We start from the raw sequence: 20,031 nt of genomic DNA, 5'->3' as shown, positions 1-20,031 counted from the left end.
GGGGTCATGCAGTCAATAAACGTCAGAAAATAAAAAGTTCCCACAGTCCAAGTTTTTGTCTTCAGGTGTCTTGTTTGTCTGAAAAAAAATCCAGAACCCAAAGATATTCAGTTTACAACAGAGAAAAGCAAAACCTCCTCATATTTGAGAAGCTAAGAATAATAATTATTGAATTTGAAAAATATCCCAATTCAATAAATTGATTGATTAAATAAGTTCTAGTCCAGAAGCTTTCAGCTTCACTGCAACAGAAACGGCTAACTCAACACTGGCCAGATATAGCCTAACTGAAAAGCCAAAACCACAAAAATGGTTTAATTTAGGTTCACAGACGCTTGACATAGCTACAACATAGCTCCCATCCCTGCTTCAACTTTGATTAACGGAACAGCATTAGACGTGATAGACCAATACAAGTACCTGGGCACCATTTTAGGGGACAATTTGAGAGTAACCAACAAGAACAGAGTGGGGAAAAATATTTGGCACTGACCTCAACAACATCAGGTCTGTGTATGAGAGTTTTTCCTCCTACCATCAGGAAGAGGTATATCTTTCAAAAACGTGCCAGGTCTAACCTGAGGTCATTTTTACCATCAGCTGTTTGGTTTCACAATAACCTATAGGTCAAATGCCATTCCTGCCCATTTCACAGCATATCTTTGTCATCTTTTTAAGTGTAGTGTACATGTGTATTCATGTTTTTATATATCCTATTTTGTATTTTCGATGTTTTTTGTGTGTATTGGCTACATGTTGTGAACCAAATTGCCCCTTGGGGACATTAAAGACATTTCACCTTCAACTTCATACTGTTGAGCTCTACTCTTTTAACCAGGCAGGTATGAATGTGTTGCATTGTCGTTGTCTCTCTCCGTGTATGTACACCAACATAAGGCTTGAGGGAGGAGCATATAGATGTAGAAACCAGAACAGAAGCCATTTTGTTTGATTTCAGAAGGCATAAACAAATCCAAATGACAAAAAGGTACACAAGCTACAAATTTGAGTAAACTGCAGGAAGTCTGACCGGTAAAAAGCTCAGATTTAAACAGATGGACGGGGGCAACTGAGGAGAGCTGAGAAGAAGTGAAGTGGTTCTGTACCCGAGTGGTTGTCATGGAGAACAAAACTCTGAGACTGACTTGGTGATCGATGGCTTGCCTGCTCTCCCACAAGAGGTCACACAGGCTACAGAGGAGTCCAAAACTGCAGGGCAGGAGTCATCGTATCACCTCTGGAATACACAGGCCCCCACACAGTCAAAGTAAAAAGAGGAATAGATATTTGTCTGCTTTCTCATCCAAATTCTACTCAAGCTACTGGACATCATAGATAGACAATACAATGCATGCAAGCATCTTCAGCAATTCCCACCACAATCAACCATTGAACAAACAGCTAAACTCTGACATACAATAATCAGGCATAAGCATCATATACCTCAATCTCAATTCATTTTTTTTTTCATATTCAGAGCTTTTGTTTTGCATTTGACCTGGACAAAAACTAAAACTGAATGGACCGTTTTCATAGCAGACAATTTGACTTCAAAACGTCAAAACACAGTTATAACTAATACCATTACTAATTGCTACACTGCATTGTAATAATATTGGAGCCAGTGTTATTAGTTTTATCTGTGATTTTCTTGTTACAAGTCAAAATTTTGGTGTAAATGAAAATTGCATTCATATGAAAACCATAAAGAAATAAGAGGCAGGCTGGGGGAACGCATATTAATGTTTAAAAAAAAAACTCATAAAGGGACATTTTCATGCCATGGGAACTTTAAGGCTTTGCATTTTGCACTTCTTCACATTCTTTTTATTTTGTGAGAGTATTGAGCACCTTGAGCACAAAAAAGTTGTCTTTTCTAGGGCTGGGCAAGTTAACGCGTTATTATCGCGTTAACTCATTAATTAATTAATGCCAACAATTTTTGTATTGTTTTCTCATTGTTTAAATTGAGATGTACACTAAATATTTTATTTTACTGCTACTTTATAAACAAAATGCTGGTAAGTTTTTTCAGAACAAATGTTAAACATTTTGAACATTTAAAAAGTAATTGCACTATATACACTAATTTTTAATTCATTATTTCCTTTTGCGATTAATCGCGATTAACCAGGGAAATTATGCGATTAATCGCAATTAAACATATTAATCGCTGCCCACCTCTAGTCTTTTCTCATCTTATCTTGAATTGATTTCTTCAGCCCTGAATGTGTTCCATATTCTTCTCTAAAGAACTTGTTTTTTAAAAGATTTTTGGGGGCATTTTACACCTTTATTTGTATAGGACAGCTTAGACATTAACGGGGAGAGAGGTGGAATGACATGCAGCAGGTCAGAGTCAAACGTGCGGCCGCCGCGTCATAGAGTATGACTACTCAAAGCCCTTTTACACAGTAAAGGAACCATTCACAATTCACACGCATTCATACACTGTTCAAGGTGCCACTTGCTCATCAGATAATCACTCCGATGCACAGCATTGGGAGCACCATCTCAGTGTTCTACCCAAGGACACTTTGACGTGGACTGCAGGGCCAGGGATCGAATCACTAACCCTGATTGGCAGGCAAATGCTTCACCACTGAGCCACCCAGACGCCCTAAATAACTTGTTTTTCTAATTTCCCCCTTCATTTCCCTGCCCACTTATTTCACATTTTCTGTCCCTCTTTTGTTCCATTGGACATTTTGGTTGCCCAATTTCTCTTTCTTTGTCTCCTTATCCACCTCTCCAGTGGTTACCCTTACAAGTCCATTTTTGCTTGTTTTACTTCTAATTAAGCTCAGAAGCTGGCCTCAGAAAGTCTCTGTGTGTGCGTGAGAAAGAGAGATTGTGTGTGTGTGTGTGTGTGTGTGTGAGAGAGAGAGAGAGAAAAAGTGTGTGAAGAACTGATAGTTTTCTACATGTGGGTGTTTTGTGAAGGCCATTTAGCTGTGGATGAAGTACCTGTTTCCAGTACTCCTAATGACATTATTACAGCAGGCGGCAGGCCCCATTATTAATAGTAAATGACAGAACCTCTCTCCTAAAGGTCTTAATATTGATCCCCCTATCCTCAGACTAGTCTTAATAACACACATTTGCAACCTCTCAGTCAATTTAAGGAGACACACGCCCACACAACAAATGAGACTTAAACATTCAAAGTTGGAGGTTATATGAATTGCCAACCTTATTATTCCTTGTGCCGTCCTCACAAAGAGCAAATAATTCTTCATCACCCCTCCCCTTGCACGTCTCTGCTTATGAGATAAATACTGATGGACTCGAAGAGGAATGTGTTTTTGTGTATGTGGTGTTTCCTGTTTTAAAGGGCAATATGGAGATGTTTGTCACTCTTGATTGCACCATCCAGTTCAAGCTGTGCTCCTCACACAACAAGCAGGATGCATCTTAATGAGAATTAAAGCAACAGGCTGACTGAGAGCTGCAGAAGAAGAGAATGGAGAAAGAGTCAAGGAATATAACTGGATAAAGGGCAAATGCATGTATGGGATTATACACTTTATCATCTGTTCTATAGAAGTAGGTAACAATAATGGGGAGAAAATATAGAGATATTTGAAGGAGCCTTAGAGGCAACAGAGAGTAATAAGAAACTCATTTGGTTTGGGGGCACAGCGGTCCATAACCGGAGGGGTTAAAACCAACAGGGGTGTGTTCCCGGTTAATACAAACATTAATAATTGTGGCTGTGACTATGAGAAGGCTGCCTTCTGAGCATAATTTTCTCTTTTCCAATGCTCCATTTGGCTGCTATGGTCTGATAAAGTCTAATAAAGCCTGTCCGTATCACAACAGGGGCCTTTCATGCTGCTAAATCCAAACCAACATGAATAGAATTCAGCTCTATTGACCTGACCTGACTGCACCTTTCTTTTCTTCATTGCCTGTTAGGATGAACTATGAACAGAAATATTATACACCCCCAGCACATAAAGTCAGTGAGAAGTGCCAATAACTCACAGCCTAACAAGTCAGGTGGGAAATTACTTATAAGTTCTTGGTTTGGTAGCAAAAGCCAGTCTTAGAAAAACATACATAATAAATAAGTAAAACAAGTAAAGGTTTTGAAGGGTCATCCAAATAAAAATAAAAAAATTCTCATTTACTCCTAGTAAAATCTGGCTATGCCGATAGCTTTGGCTATATTGGCCAAGGTTTCAGATATCTATCTTAGAGATTTCAGCCACCACAATGAAGATGACTAGTCTTTGGTGCTCACAGCATTACAATTTTACGTTAAAAAGCTTCAACATCAACATTTTTTCCTTCTTCAGAACGTGTCCTTGCTCCAGAGAAAACAATGTGGACAATTTTCATTGGAACTAATTTCCTAACAGAGAAAACCAGGAAAACCTTTTAGGATAACAAGTTCCCAAACATAACTGTATTGACAACTGACATGACATGACTGATATTTCAGAGTTTGATATTTCCATCTTTGGGCAAATCAAACCAAAACGCATGGACCGATATCACTGTACCTCTAGAATGTTTATGATTTAAGCCATAGGCATGGTTTAAAAGAACAAGATGTAGTCATGCTTTGCTGTTTAAGACACAAACAAACAAATAAACATTAAAATACATCCTTGCAGACAAGCAGTGTTGCTTTAGGTAGGGAAGCCTCACTGAGTATTAAATGATTAGACCGCTACTGTCCTCTACTGGTACAAAGCATCAACTACAGTGATGAAATGATCCAAAATGCACCGGAGCACTTAAACACATCAGCGGAGATTTCGTCCAGTAAAAGCTTGCTGTTGCAATGAACAAGGTTATATTAATAGTGCAATTCAGCTTCATATCTAAATAGTCCGGCAATCAAATCCTTATTTTATTTTTTTTAATTGATGCATTACCACTAAAACACTTGTTATAAAGGGTAGATTCAGGTAAAATCTATTATCTCTTCATTTTCCACAAATAAATATAAGACAAAGGTTGACAAATTGATGAAAAGAAACATATGAATTAGAGAATTTTAAAACAGTTGAGGTGTGAAAGTATAAAAAGAGCTTTAACTCAATACCGTGACATCGTCCCCCATTTTACATTATAATACTATGTACAGGACTTGGCTCCAATCCAGGATATTCAGCTCAGGAATTATGATGAGCCACTTTAGAAAGTCATAAATCGCAGAACATCCATCCATCAGTTTCAGTTCTGCAGCTCCTGATGCCAGCTTTTATAATCCTTCTCATTCAGATATGAGGCCCACAGTAAAGCTATCAGATTAACACTGCTGGCTAATATACACTATGTCAATGAATGAAAACCATCCGCTGCCTCCTATGCAGCCATGCCTGACTGAATAAGATAGGATTCTATGAAACTGTGCTGGGGGGGCTCTTGTTTTAGCACAGACCTGGCTCCCTGTCCCTGAGGTAAGAGATGGTTGTGTCTCAGACTGAGGCCAGGGAGAGAAAACATGCAGGGTGCCAAGACATACCATGGCAATCTTAGTGATGTGGAGTTCATTCAGTCAAGTAATGTACTTAAGTACAAATTTAAGGTATTTTACCTGAGTGCATCCATTTCATTTCAGTTAATACTATACTATACTAGTATACTACCCTTGAAATCCAGAGTTCCTGTGAAAGCACAGTTTGAATTTGCTCAGTGAGTTACTCTGGCATTGATTAATGCTGCTCTTTAACTATACCCTTGTAGCCGAGCTGCACCAATCACATTTGTTTATCTGATATAAGTGGGCCAGAGAAAAATTTAACAGATGACGACAGTTTAATCTAACAGTTAGCTCCGCTGGTAGCAAAGCACATGGGGCTCTGGATACTTCAACTCGTGTATTGCGGTGATTGGTCGTAGTGTTATACAATTGCGTGCAGTGAGATTTTCATTTGTAAAAAAGAACTAGCCAAAAATCACTTGGATTTGAGGATTTGATTTATACACAAAGAAAATAGTGTATGCACACGAACACCAAATATAATTTTAAGCTTTGTGCTCTAAAGACTATTATTTAATGACCTGCTATCTCTGATCATGTTATTTTACCAAAATAGCTGATATAATACTGATTTTCTAATTCACTTAACTGGACCAGTTAGATGTATATGGATGTATGGTCATTGGCTGGCTCAGCTTGCGTTTGATCCTCTGAGCCAAACTCCAGCAGCTTCTAGCCTCAATAAAATCCTCCTCGGCCTCTGACAGAACTCATCTCTTGGTAAGTTATTAATACCAACAGAGCAGACAGGATCTTATGCACTGATTCTCCAAGCTTCTCATCAACAAACTGACACGAGAGGAGCAGAAGGTTGCTTTCTCTCCCTCCGCTCCATCTGTCCCTCCATACTGTATCCACATTAAGAGGAGTGGCAGGACTCAGAGAGCCAAGTCAGAAAACTTGACAACCTTAAACAGTTCTCAAAGGTTAACATTCTAGAAACATTAAGATGCTCATCAAACACCAATTACGTCATGCTGCATTTACAGTGACTGTGAGAATTTTGCTGACATTTACCACCAGCTAAACTCCTCCCACAAACATAGTTTGGAGAATGGTCTGTTTTTTAGCCTTTCCAAAACCCCAAAATAGCAGAGAAAAGTGTAAGGAATAGATTAAACTGCTAGAGTTAGCATGTCATCAGTTTAATACTTCCAAAGGCAAAGCAGGGCCTGCTATTAGCTAACTGCATTACTTTGTAGGGTTACATGAAAGAGAAATGGGAGCTTAGCCAATATATCAGAGTTTAAAGTAATTATAGAGGCTCTGTTCTGCACTTAATTTAGTTTAGGGAAGCTTATGCTCTGCCAACTCTCGCCAAAACCTGCCAGCGTTACATTTGCTAAACTTATCAATTATTCCTCCTCTTACACATCCTTTCCCAAGTAAAAAATAAAATTTGAAAATATGAAAATGATGGCATAAATCTGACCACTGATTGTCCCAAGTTTTTTTCCAATTGTAAGGATACAAACATTTCAAAGTTTATGTTAGAACAAAAAACATTGTAATGACTTGCAGCTTTCCCCTTGATCTAGCAATGTAGCATAGTAGCCTATAGTTTAGCATTATATCATCTATACACACACCACATGCATATCTAAACCTTTTTTCAGGGTTCTCGTTTTAAAAACACCATTAAAAAGTCAATCGTTCTTAGCCACCTCACATTTTAGCTTTAGCATTAGCTTACTCTAGCTAGCTACAGCTGATTAAAACCTGCTAGCAACAGTAAGCCGGCAACATTGATGGTCATTAGTAAGAAATAAGGCCTGTCTTTCTTTTCTTCTGACTGAAATCGGGGACCTGTTGTTTAATAAATTACTATGAGCTTTGAGTGGTGAATCTGCCTCTGTTATTAGTGTAAACTAACATGTGCCAAGAATAAAAACCTTGTTGTCCCGGTAACTAAGGGGGCCGGGCATCGACTGAATACAGTCAATGGGATGGACTGGAAGTTATTGTTTCAGAGACTAGCTTATAGTTAAAAAATGTTATACTTTATATTCATCTGCTGAATTCCTGTTTACAGTTAGCCTATTGGTAACTGGAGCTCATGGTCTGGCCTGCCCTATATAGGCTAAGGCCGAGAGCTGCTGCACAGTGTGATAGAGGCTGGCTGTGCTCCCCTTTTGTTGTTAAAATTCATGTTAACATTTGAATTTATGTTGTTTTTCCTCACAAAGCACTGTATATTGTTCTTATAAACCTGAGTGGATAAAACGTCCTGGGGTCTTCCACCTCCACACTCCTTTTTGAGAGGCAAAAACACAATTTTGACAGAAGAAAATTTCATTTTAAACGGGCAATATCCGCAAGCAGTGACATTTTTCTGGCTTTAAGTATGCATGTCTTATCCACAGTTCAGTACCTTCAGGTTGTGAAAAAAGCATTTTTTATATTCTTTTTTGTTATGTAAATCAGAACAGCATTTGTTGTGGATTCAGCCTGGGATGATGGCTCTAATGCAATCTGAATGAACAAAATACAGGATTAAAAATAGCTGACATTAATATTATTTATATCACTGTTTTTGCACCATAGCTATTTATGACAAAAGCTTATTGCCAATTAAAGGCAACTGAAAAGAGAGCTGAGTTATTTATAGGTGAATACATATTGATTTTGGATAAATAGTGTTTTCCTTTTTATTTTTAAATCAAGAATAAAAAGGAAAAACTAACTGAAGCACTGTGAAGGAGCTGACAGAAACAGTGTCTCCTAAACTGAAATCTGTAGATATTTTGCTTAATTAAGGAGAAAAGAAAGACCAAGACAAGACTGTCACTGTAACATTTGTCCATTGTGCCCTAACCATACTCTTCTCATAAAACTCCACCTCTTTCGCACTTACACACACACACACACACACACGCACAGGCACATGCAGACACAAATGCAGCCACACATGCACACGCAAACACGCACACACACACTAACACACACGCTTACTTCACACTTCTCTCCTCTCTATCCTATTCTAACACCTCTCAACGGTTATGATCTTCACGGCACTTTTGGAAATCTGCCTCACAGTGAGCCGAGCAGCCGTTTGCACTTGACTCCTGCTTGGTGCTGATGGGAAGATGAACACGGATGAGGTGTTTTTCAGATAATTACATGGACACAGTTAGTAACTCATTTGCAAACATATGTTTTTTTTTAAATTACAAATGCATTGGAAGAATTCTTATCAGTCAAGTTAAAAAACAATCCTTTCAACAGAGTGTTGGCCTACATGTAAGATTACGTAATAATTGATTACATCTATTGTGGCCAAGGCCCTTCTTCACACCATACATTTTGGCTTGGTATAGTACTGTGGGAACCTTTTTTCCCAAAACACTCTTCAATTTTAAATTTGTTTCTATTCTATAAAAGCGCAAGTGACCCTTGATCATTTTCTTTGGGCCCCTCTGGAGTCGACTCAGTAGTTAGATTGAAATGGTTTAATCTATGACAGGTTGGTCTATAGTATATTCAGCTGTTATTCAAAAAGTGCTAAACCTTGAGTAACCTTCTATATTTATTGTGAAGTTTGAAGAATAGCACTATGAATGAAGAAGGCGGCAGGTGACTGTGCAGCCGCAAGATAGATGGGCATGGACAGTTAAAGAAATGGACCAGCGCCTTGCATGGCAGCTCCAACACCATCAGTGTAAGTGAATGGGTGAATGAGCAGAACATTGTAAAGAGCTTTGTCCGGTAAGGTAGAATTTAATTGTCAGTCTGGTTGAACAATTGTAGCGCATTTTGTTCTCCATGTACAATACAAAACAAACCCTACATGCAAAATAGCATTTACTTGTAAGGACTTTTTAGTTTCTACAACCTAAAAGCATTAAAGATAATTCAAATACATACAGAGTAGTGTCAGTGTCAGACACCTGACTTTACCCAATCAAGCATTTGTGGCAAGTGATTTTAAACTTTTGAACAGTGGTGTATAGAGCACTGCACAAGATGTCTATGGACTCTATTGGAAGGTGACTGGATACACCCTCACAAAAACGCACACCTGCATCTTGTGAAGTGCAAGAAAACCTGCTAGCACAGGACTTTTGAAAACAATACTGTGTGTCCATGGCTCTGTCTATAGTTTATATATAACCATATATTGGGCTGAGAATGCAGTTGTACCACATAAAATACCAGGTGTGTTCCAGTAAAAGTTGTATATTTTCCAATATTTACAAAGCAGTGTCCCCCTTCTATTTATGTGGACGTGTATGTTGTGTACGAGTGCAAATACAACATCTGTGAGAGGAGGTCATGGCACAGTCAGGTAGTGAGCTCGCTCTGGAGGTCAATCAGGCCACGCTGTCTCTTCTACTTCCTCAGGGACAGAAGGGGAGTTTCTACCTGACTGAAAATAGTCTGTTAAAATGTGTAAGTGTGTGTGCAGTCAGACATGATTGTGTACCCCAGACAAGACATCCATTTCTGATGTTGCCCGTGTGTGGCCTCTGACCAGAGCAACCCGACTGCTTTTAGATGATACCTCAGCATTCTGCGAGTGTGTCAGCAACTGTCTGGCAAGCTCACTGTCATTAATACACTCTACTCTCCACTGGATGGACGTCAAATGGTAATATGACAGCAAGAGAGTCAGACAGAGCATGAAATATCAAATGTATGTAGTGAAGGCAAAAACATAAACAGCAGAGTGCTCAAGGACGTTCTTAGCAAACATTCAGCTGGAGAACAGTGTGAGGTGGGTAGGTCAATAAACAGATTCATGTTTAAATGGATATGAGAGGGATGGAATATATAAGTCTGAGATATGTGCACATTAGCATTTAACCCCTCACACATCAAAGGACAGTACGCCTACACTGTCAGCAGCTCTAACGCAACAATCAATCACATTGACGCAACCCACGAAAGAACTGAGATTGAGAGTGAGCAGTCAGGCGAAATGAGTGAAGACAAATCCTCTCTGAGCAAACTTGGCAAGTCCAAAATTTAATTAAAAAAAGGTTTGATTTTTGGCTTTACTCAAGTCCCAGAAACAAGCCACTGTAATACTCATTTCATGGCTGACAATGCAGCCCTTTTATCCAATAATAAGGGCTTGAACTGAACCTTAGAGGGTGTGATGATCACCATCTCCTCCGCTATTCCTTCAATCCAATGTTCTAGTCGTGTAGAGACCCTGTCTGCTTTAACACTGACTGACAGAAGCAGGTCACTCAGTCAAAAACTGTTGCCATAAATCCCCTGCTATGCTCAGAAACATTCAAACAAGCCTCGAGCTTTATGGGCCACAATAATTACACAAACTCTGCACCGGCTGACAATAACAAAACACTCAAAAGCTCCTCAAAGCATGACTAGAAAAGACTAGCATCCTTATTTTCCACTTCTGAACTCAGAAACAGTACATTTCATTAAAAAATGTTTGGTTGTGAAATGAGTGAGGTTGTGTGTGAGTTAAAGCAAACCATACAGAGCTATCAATATGAAAGCAATCTCAACAGTAATTAGGCTACACAGGTTTAATTTTTCATAATTTTCAATTACTGCAATAACAGCGATAATGTGGACTGGCAGCCAACAGACTGCCTGCCTGTCTGTCTATTTGTCTGTCTTTCTGGCTGCTGCTCAGACTGAACAGCAGCAAAGAGAAAATCGTTTCTTCCACGGCGCAGGCCTGTTTGGTGAAACAAGCCCTGTCCTCGACCAAAATAAAGCGAAATCCGCAGGCTGTGGCATTACGCCTAAACGGACACACCCCCCTCCAGGCTGTGGCATCGGACCAGCGACACTGTGATAAACAAACGGCGGCGGCTCCCGGCTGCGATATAAACATATAGTTACTACCTGACCCATCATTACGGCTCGTTATTCTTGCTACATTTCACCAACAAACAGGCCTAAGCATGGGTCTGCTTTGTCCACCGTAACCCACGACTTCTCCCTTTAATGACAGAGGACTGCACAAATGACATCTGAATCAAACCAGCCACACACATAAACCCAGCACACACACTCCGGCTCTAATATACGCACGGCGGTCGGCTATGCAGCTCCTCTCACGTTAATCGTATCTCACCTTGCTTGACACATTTGAGACGGACTGGGTCTTTGCAGTGTTTAATCACGGCAAGCACGTCCCGGGTGGTGAGCCCGGCCACTGGCATGTTGTTGACCTCCAGAAGCAGCTCATCCTGGGCCAGTTTGCCGCTCTGGATCAGTCCTTTCCCCTGCTTAACCTCGCCGAAGTAGGGGAACTGGCCGATTTCCGCGCCCCCCTTCAGCTCGAACCCTAGCTCCCCTTCCTTCCCACGGGTTATCACCGCTTCGTGGACTTTGTTGGTCCAGTGGTTTTTCTTCTTGAGGCTTTTAGACATCGTTAGGGCGAGTTAATCACCGCGGGCTGACCCATACAAAAGCCTCTCACCGTCTCATCCCTGCCTTTGTGCGACCGGCTGCAGCTTCACAGCGCCCGTGGCTCCATCATCACCGGTGCACCCCAGGCACAGTGTCCGCTCGGCGAGCCGCGCAGTCGGGCAGAGGGCTGCAGTACAGCACGGCGGCGGATGAAATTATTATTACTGTGTCTCACACAGACGCAAGAGAGAGATACTGGTGGATGACCCGGATGTGAAGCCTGAAGGAGGGGAGAGATGAATGGTTCTGATTCGGCGTAAAAGGATGGAGAGGAGGGAAAATAACATGAGGCGCTTTACTCTCACTACTCTGCCAGGGGCGCTTCCTCGGGCACACTGTGATCATACACGGGCGGTGACATGTAGGAGGAACATCAGTGTAGGCTACAGTAACCTCACCCTATAGGATATTACCATATACCATGTTTAGGAAAAATAGCTTTAAGGCAGATTTTTTTTTCCTTAAGTCCTGGCATGCAGCATTCTATCAACGTATATTTAATATGTTGTTTTTAGAGACCAGAGACTTTATGAGAGTATATTACTTTTCTTATAATATGCAGAAATGCAATACAGATTTGTATGTGACCAACATGCACAATATGAGGAAAATCTCTTATTGCGATTATTTTTACTGATGATTCACGAAATTTAAGGGTAAGATTTATGTTTGTATCATTATTCTTAATTTTATTGACTAATATTAAATATTAAAATGATATGATTTTTGCGTGGATCTATGGCAAAGATGTTTCTGTTGTCTGTAGGATAGTCTCTGCAGCACCACAATACTTCATTCAGAATAGTTTGACACATATATTTAGCCTTTAACTAATATTTCACCCATCTGAGATGTGGATATTGCACTAGTCCATATTGCAATTTAAATAAAATTGTGATTAATCGTGCAACCCTAGTGCCCAAAGCTGAATTTTCAACAGGGCTGAATGGGTAACTGCCCCTGGGCTCCAGACTTGCAAGGAGCACAAAGGCTCCAGGTTCACTTTGTGGAAAACTCTGTAAAATGAAGTTTGTTTGTTAATACTGCACTAAAATAGTGCATTATCAAGTGCATTATAAACTCCTGATTAAAAAGGTTCAGAAGGTTAGTTCATTTAATAATAATAATTTATTATTTCATGTTTCATTGTGCTTACATGGTGACTTCTACTTGATAAACGTGTCCACAATACACATTAACTTTTGACTCTGGCAAGTAATTCAGCCATGCTTCATGCTTATCCACCACCCCAACCTCTTCACCCTTTATTTAGGGCTCATTATAGGGCTCTTTTATTAAATATAAATCATGAGATGAATATTTAGGGATACTGGGCTACATATAGAGTGGAGGATGGGGACAGGGGGGTCACTAGGGGACCACAGCACATTTTTGCCCTGGGGCCCCATAATGGGTTTAATCCGGCCCTGTATCTGCTTCCCTGGGGTAGTTTTAATACAAAGTAGCATATGCAACACCACTCAATTCACCATCTCATTTCAATGTTTACAGGTTTATTGAGCAGTTAGTGAGTGACAAAAATTGCACTAAATTTTTAATAATTGAAATTAGGAAAAAAAAAACATCCAGCATCTGAACTTTCTGGTTATGAATTGCCTCTGTTTAGGTTTGTCTCATTAAATAATTGCTATGGAGACATGAATCTAAGTCCATCGGAAAATGACAAATCCTTTTGTTGCCATTACTTTTTCATGATTGCACGACTTTCCGAAGCGGGTGAAGTAAAGCTTCATTCAATATTTAACACATGAATCAAGAGCCGCTGAAATCTACTGAGGATGACAGTCCCTTTTACTGCCACTCTCCACAATGCCTGTGTGTGTGTGTGTGTGTGCGTGTGCGTGTGTGAGAGAGAAAGAGAGAGTTTTTAAGGACATGCATTTGCTTTTGCAATGTGAGTATCCTCCCTACAAAACAACATTACTGTACACAACCACTGTGCATTTTCAACCAGTAAATAATCCATGAAGAGCAGTGGATTCACTTTGACGGTCATTTGGTGTCTTGACATTTGGGTCATACTGTGTACGTCCTGGTTACAGCAGATGCTTTAAAACTAATTCAAAGCAAATGATGATATAGACTAGATGGTTATTAAGGAAATTACTCTTTCTTTGCTTTATTTGTGCCTCTGCTGGAGGTTGTCAAAATTGCAGCTTCAAGAGGCCTGTAGCCTGGACTAAAATGTAGTTCATAGTTGAGGGATTAAGTACTATGGAGGACTCAGAGTCTGCAGGTTTTTACTTCATCATTTAAATTACTGGTGTACTAAATCTGACTAAAATAATAGAATAGAATATAGAATAAAAATCTGATACCTTGTAGCTTTATTTTGTAACATCAACAGTATTTTTGTGTGTACAGGACACATTCTTGTCTTGTGGTCATCTATCTATATCCGGATCAGAGTATTTCACTATTTTGGATCTTCCTTTATGAATAGAATTATGACAGAAGAACAAACAGAAAAGCCATCAGCTGACGTAGCTTTGAGCAAGAGCGTCTAAATTTGGAGTCCTTTCAAGCATTTCAACGCCAGTCTAAGACTTTCTCTTGACAGAATACAGTACAGCGGTTATAGCTCTGTGTCTGTGGGGCCACACACATGTTCCTCAGTGTTAGGTGTGCTAACATGACCTCCTTACAGCATTGTAATAATGTCCTTTGGTCCGGGTGTCATCGTGATGTCTGATGGCTTCGGGGAGAGAAAAAGCTTTGAAAACAGAGCTCTCTTTATCTGTTAATTTTCCCTGAAAGCTGCAACAACTTCATCAAATCTTTCACTTTCTGCCAGAATATTAATGATCCACATAAAACAGTTTTATTCGGTGTGATTGTGCATGGCAAAAGCATCCGTAGAGGCTTCCTCGGACTATCTGCGAATATATTTGTGACTGTCTTTGCACACTGGGTGGGGGGAGATGAAGAATAAAGAAAAGGATATTACTTTATATGATCATTATAGACAGAAAGTAATGACAATCCTAAAGCAGATTGCCAACAACAGAAGGCAAAAATACAATAACACGAGGCAGTCTGCGCACAGAGGGGGAATTTCAATAGAGCTTATATGGATTTAGCTCGCTGTCTCCCTCATTGACTCTTTGCTTTGTGCATTTGCTGTTTGGAAAGAAATGCACACCAGGTTGTTTTCTTGCTCGGCAAAGACAGAGGGGGGAGCAGGTCACCTTCACACAGACACTCATGCACTTTCAACAAGGTGACCCGACTCCTTCTGTCTATATCATCTTTATTTTATCCATAGATGTGTGCCAGAGCTTAAAAAGAGAAAACAGACTGCATACAAACATATCAACTATGATCTATAAGACAGCAATGATGTTTGGAGGACATTTTAAACTTTAAAATTAAAATGAAATAGATAGCACAGTGACAGCACTGAGAAACCCAGGGGTATGCTGGAATGGAGCAGCAGTTAAAACACAGTTTTAAACACCCACATACACACCCACATACACACACACACACACACACACAAATGCAACACACAGAGACAAAGTTAATTAGATTGAATAGCTTTAGGGAATTGGCAACTACATCACGTTTGCTTTCCCTCCAAGCTCACAATGATATAATTATGTAGTGAAACTTGCGATGGCAAAGTACACCTGTAAAAAGTCGAGACAGGGGCGGCGTGTAGCTCACCCAGTAGAGCATGCGTCCCATGTAGGCTGAGTCCTTTGGAGTGGCCCGGTTTTAATATGTCATTCCCTCTCTCTCTCTCCCCAAAACATCTGTATCGGCGTTAATGTGTCGGCCGTTGAGAAATTGAAGTAAAGAAATGCTGATTTTCAATAGAACACTGATTACATGAGTTATTACACCAGAGCACACGGACAAGTTTATTCTTCGACTGTTGGCTAAAATGTCCCGCTTGGTAGGTGTTTTGGTCACAAGTCCGTACAGCTCATTGCGCTGCTTGAAGTAACCAAATTAATCAGTAAATGCAGGTTTGAAGGAATAGTTAGACTTTTTTGAAAATATGTTTATTCGCTTTCTTGCCGAGAGTGAGATACCATTTGAAGATTGATTTTACTCTCATGCGTGTACATAAATATAAAGTTCCCGTCAGCAGCCTACTAGCTAAGCAGAAACAATGGAAACAGCTACAGTGGGTACAGAATGTATTCAGACACCTTTACATTTTTCACTTTGTTTCATTGCAGCCATTTTCCAAAAATCCAGTAGGACTACATTGAAGGAGTAGAACCATCTCAAGGAGGATCAGAAGAAATGTACAGCATGTGAGTTAAATATGAGTGTCACAGCAAAGCATCTAAATACTTATGACCATGTGATATTAAAAAAGAAAAAAAAAATTAAATTTGCAAACCTTTCTCTATTCTGTTTTTTTCTGTCAAGATGGGGTGCTGAATGTGCTTAATGAGACATAAAATTAACTTGTTTTGATATTTGGAAAATGGCTGCTATGAAACAAAGAGTGAACACTTTAAAGGGGTCTGAATACTTTCCGTACCTACTGTGTTATTGTAATAAAACAGAACTCAACACATAACTTATAAATTCTATTTTTTCGAGCCTTCTCAGTTAACCCTTTTAAGTGGCAAATATGGAGTCAAATAATATTCTGATCAAATAAATGATCATATTACATAGTTTTCAAAGAGCTTCTTCAGACAAGATATGGTCAGGATTAGATTCCTTTTGCTTTGACTCTCTGGTCAGCTGCAGTCTGCAACAATGTGCAGTTTGATAACAATCATTAGAATCATTGTTCTCTTCTCTTTCCTCAACTACACCTCGTTTAGAAGAAGCTTTATAACCACACTATTTGATCTCCCTGGGCGGGCTTTAGGGATTAGCTAAATGACTCTGCAGTTAGCTTTAAATCACACAATGCCTTCCCAAAACAGTGTCCTCTCAGCTAATGCCTAATCATTGTGCTTGAGCAGTGATGGCTTAGCTAAATCTGCAAGACAGGAGTCAGCCTTGGCACTGCTGTGACCCATTTGCAGAATGTTAGTTGCCATCATCTTGGTGTGTTTACAAAATGTGAAAAAATACCTTTAAAAAATGAGTGGAACAGGACAGTTCTAATAATCCTATCACTATCTCTAATTCCTTCAACGGTTGTTCGCATCATGGATACTGGAAAGGATTCTGGGCCACAACAGTTTGGAAGGAAATCACTCTCTCATTTTAGTTCAGGATTAATTAGTCCTTATCTTTGGGAGTTTCCGATGGAGATTTTTATAAAGAAGACTGTGTCAGCAACAATTTGCGCTAATTATATTAAAACTGGTGATTAGATTTTCTTTGGTTGTCTCATTTATGACCATCAAGCAGCCATCAGACATTGTCATTTCATGCACACTATTACATACACAATCTGACCCCTAGAGGGAACTATTTGCTGTTGAACTATACTGGCAGATGACGTTATAGCCTGCACTGTCCACTGTCACAGTTTGTTTCAGTTCATTGGAGGATAAATATTTTTCCCTCGCCATTAAAAAAATATTCAACTTTTACTGTGTAGAATGATTAGTTTTAGACTCGTAGCCTGTTTTTATATTCATCTGTCAAAGGAGTAACGTTTGTCATTGCTCACCTTAACCCTTGTATGGTGTTTGGGTCCCGTTTTCAACATTTGCTAAAAGAAACATTACGCTATTTATTATTTCTTCTAACTCAAACTCATTGGCCTTGACTCAATTTCTGTGAAGAACATAAAAAATAACTTATTTTCAATGACTACACACAAAATACATATATTTTTTCAAAGAAAGTCCAGACGCTTTTGCCCTCATGACATTTACTAATGCCAATAATCAACATAATAAATGTCACATTTGATATTACACACACAGCAATGCTACACGCGTGTGCGTGTGTGTGTAACTAGCATAGTGTGTGTATGGTGCACGAGCCTAGGCATATTTTACAATTTCTCTGTTAAAATGACAATGAAATGATGCGTAATTGATTTCAGAGGTTTTTGTTGGTCAATGGTGCAATCACTTCCTGCTGCCTTACATATCAATATGCCCAGAATGCACCTCCCTGTAAGACCAGGATACGCAGGTGCATTTACTATTTCAACGACGAGGGAGCTGGACGGTCTTAAAATACAAAAAAAAGGGACATTTTACATTAAGAGTTACAAACACAGCAGCTTTAAAACATATTTGAAATTTGTAGATCGGCAGAGAGTCAAGAAACTTGTGAGCGACAAAGATGCTGAATCCTGAGAAAAAAAAAAAGGAACTGACTAGAATATTGACCCAAGTTTGACTCTCTTGTATGAAGAAACAGAATCAAAGACATCCTGTGGGAAGCAGGTCCCATCAGCTGTACCTGTGGGGACGTCCTCCAGGTGGCGGTACCAAGACACCAGCAGCCCGGCGGCAGTTTCCCCGCGACGGTATGCCCGCTCATTCTCAGCGTGCGCCTCCTGGCTGCCGCTCCCGGTCAGATTCTGGGCCTGAAGTCAACTCAGCGCCGGACTCACCTCCACCAGTTGGAGGGACATGGAGGCCCCGCCCAGCACGGGCCGCAACTGACTGAACACCTAGAGAGAGAAAACCCACACAAAGTAAAATCAATACTTTATCATACAGCTCAACACATATTAAAGTCCCCCTCCACGCAAAAATATGCTTTTCTTATGTGTACTGTTTGTCCCCTTAATGCCTGTCCATAACTATACTAAATTGTGACTGTGCAAATTTTGTCACTAAAGATGAGGGTTTTATGATCCTCTCCTAAAAAGGTGGAGATGTCTTTGCATTTCTCAGATTGCCCCGCTTCCCAGCATTGCACGCTAGTGGGGCTTGCTCTTGCGCGATCTCTTACTTTATGAAAATGGTTTCTAAAAACACATTAAGTAAGAAATAAGCCGTGCAGATGCGGGGGTCCGTACACCATTTCTAAGGTCAAATTTAAGCACTTTTCCAGCACTTTCAGGGTCTATTTTGAAGCTTTTTCCAGCATCTTAAACCACCGTAAATTACATACCAAAACATAGTCAAAATTATTATTTTGTGTTTTTGTCACATTTAAAGACATAATGCTATGAACAGCCCAAATTGTGTTTTGTAGTAGCAGAAGGATCCGATATTGAAGCAAAACACAAGTTTGATTTTCTAAATATATCACTGTCTAAGTAGACTTTGCTTGCTATCGAACCTTTGAACACATATATTAGACAGGCCTTGGTTTTGGGACACTTTCTTGATATATCCAAGGTTTGATCAAAATCTGAGACAGTAACTACAACCTGTAATTTCATTTTAACCCAGAAGACTCTGACAGTGCACAGGCACCTGCCTAAAAAATAGCCTATATTAATTAAAAAACGTATTTCATTGCCAAGTCATATCCAAGTATCTAACAGAGCAGTGTAAATATTATATGAGGCCATCCTCAACCTTCCATTGGGCTACTAGCTTGTAATGTTCACTCAGAGTTTTGTTGTTAAACTGTGTAAAGAGCGGTGCCGTTAAATCACTGGTTTCAGGTACGTACAGTACCGTCTGGATGGTTTCAATATTTCATAAAGTGTATGTAAAGTTCATATTTTATAATCATCAGAAATCCTTACATTCATACTACATATTCAAACATAAACAAACTGCTGTCCCATAGCAACAATAGAAACAAAGATAGAATGGAATAGAATCAATAACCAAATGGATTGAAAACATAAGGATACATGTTGTTGTTGTCATAACAACCCATTGAATCCATGACCCAGCTTTAGTTATGACACATTCACTCAAACAGCAGTTTGTAGCAAAGAGTCTTTTGTGACAATCTAAAGGTGCACATTGCAATGAGAAAAAAAAAACACTGGAAAACATGGACTTCAACCCCAAAAAGGTTCAACCCATCAATTTCTACCTCAGTTACCTTGAAGAACAAGGTGTAAGCTGAAGGACAGCGAGGCGACACTCACCCAATGAGAACCTGAGGGGAGAGTTCACCTGATCATCCGAGAGGACTTGCTGATCTCATCGATAAACTCCAACAACTGAGTTAGGGCAGCAGTTGGAGCCATGAGAAGGAGCTGATGCAGAAAGAGATGGGTGAGTTGAAAGTTCAGCTTGCTGAATATGTATGTATGTGTGTGTGTGTGT

At 39.7% G+C, this 20,031-nt stretch overlaps 1 protein-coding gene across 5 annotated transcripts in view; it reads right to left on the bottom strand.

The window, feature by feature from the left end:
• LOC117949542 (membrane-associated guanylate kinase, WW and PDZ domain-containing protein 2-like) overlaps positions 1-12,098 on the bottom strand; it is a 69,532-nt gene extending 57,434 nt beyond the window's left edge. For all 5 annotated transcript variants that reach the window (XM_034879875.1, XM_034879876.1, XM_034879879.1 and 2 more), the window contains exon 1: positions 11,553-12,098. In XM_034879875.1, coding sequence (XP_034735766.1) covers positions 11,553-11,850 — 298 coding nt within the window. In that variant the 5' untranslated portion in view covers positions 11,851-12,098. The remainder of the gene's footprint in view (positions 1-11,552) is intronic.
• Positions 12,099-20,031: the final 7,933 nt, after the last annotated feature.

Source organism: Etheostoma cragini, chromosome 8 (assembly GCF_013103735.1).
Source record: "Etheostoma cragini isolate CJK2018 chromosome 8, CSU_Ecrag_1.0, whole genome shotgun sequence".
Classification (NCBI taxonomy): Eukaryota; Metazoa; Chordata; class Actinopteri; order Perciformes; family Percidae; genus Etheostoma; species Etheostoma cragini.
Note: the sequence above shows the minus strand (reverse complement) of the source record. Positions and strands in the feature narration are given on the sequence as shown.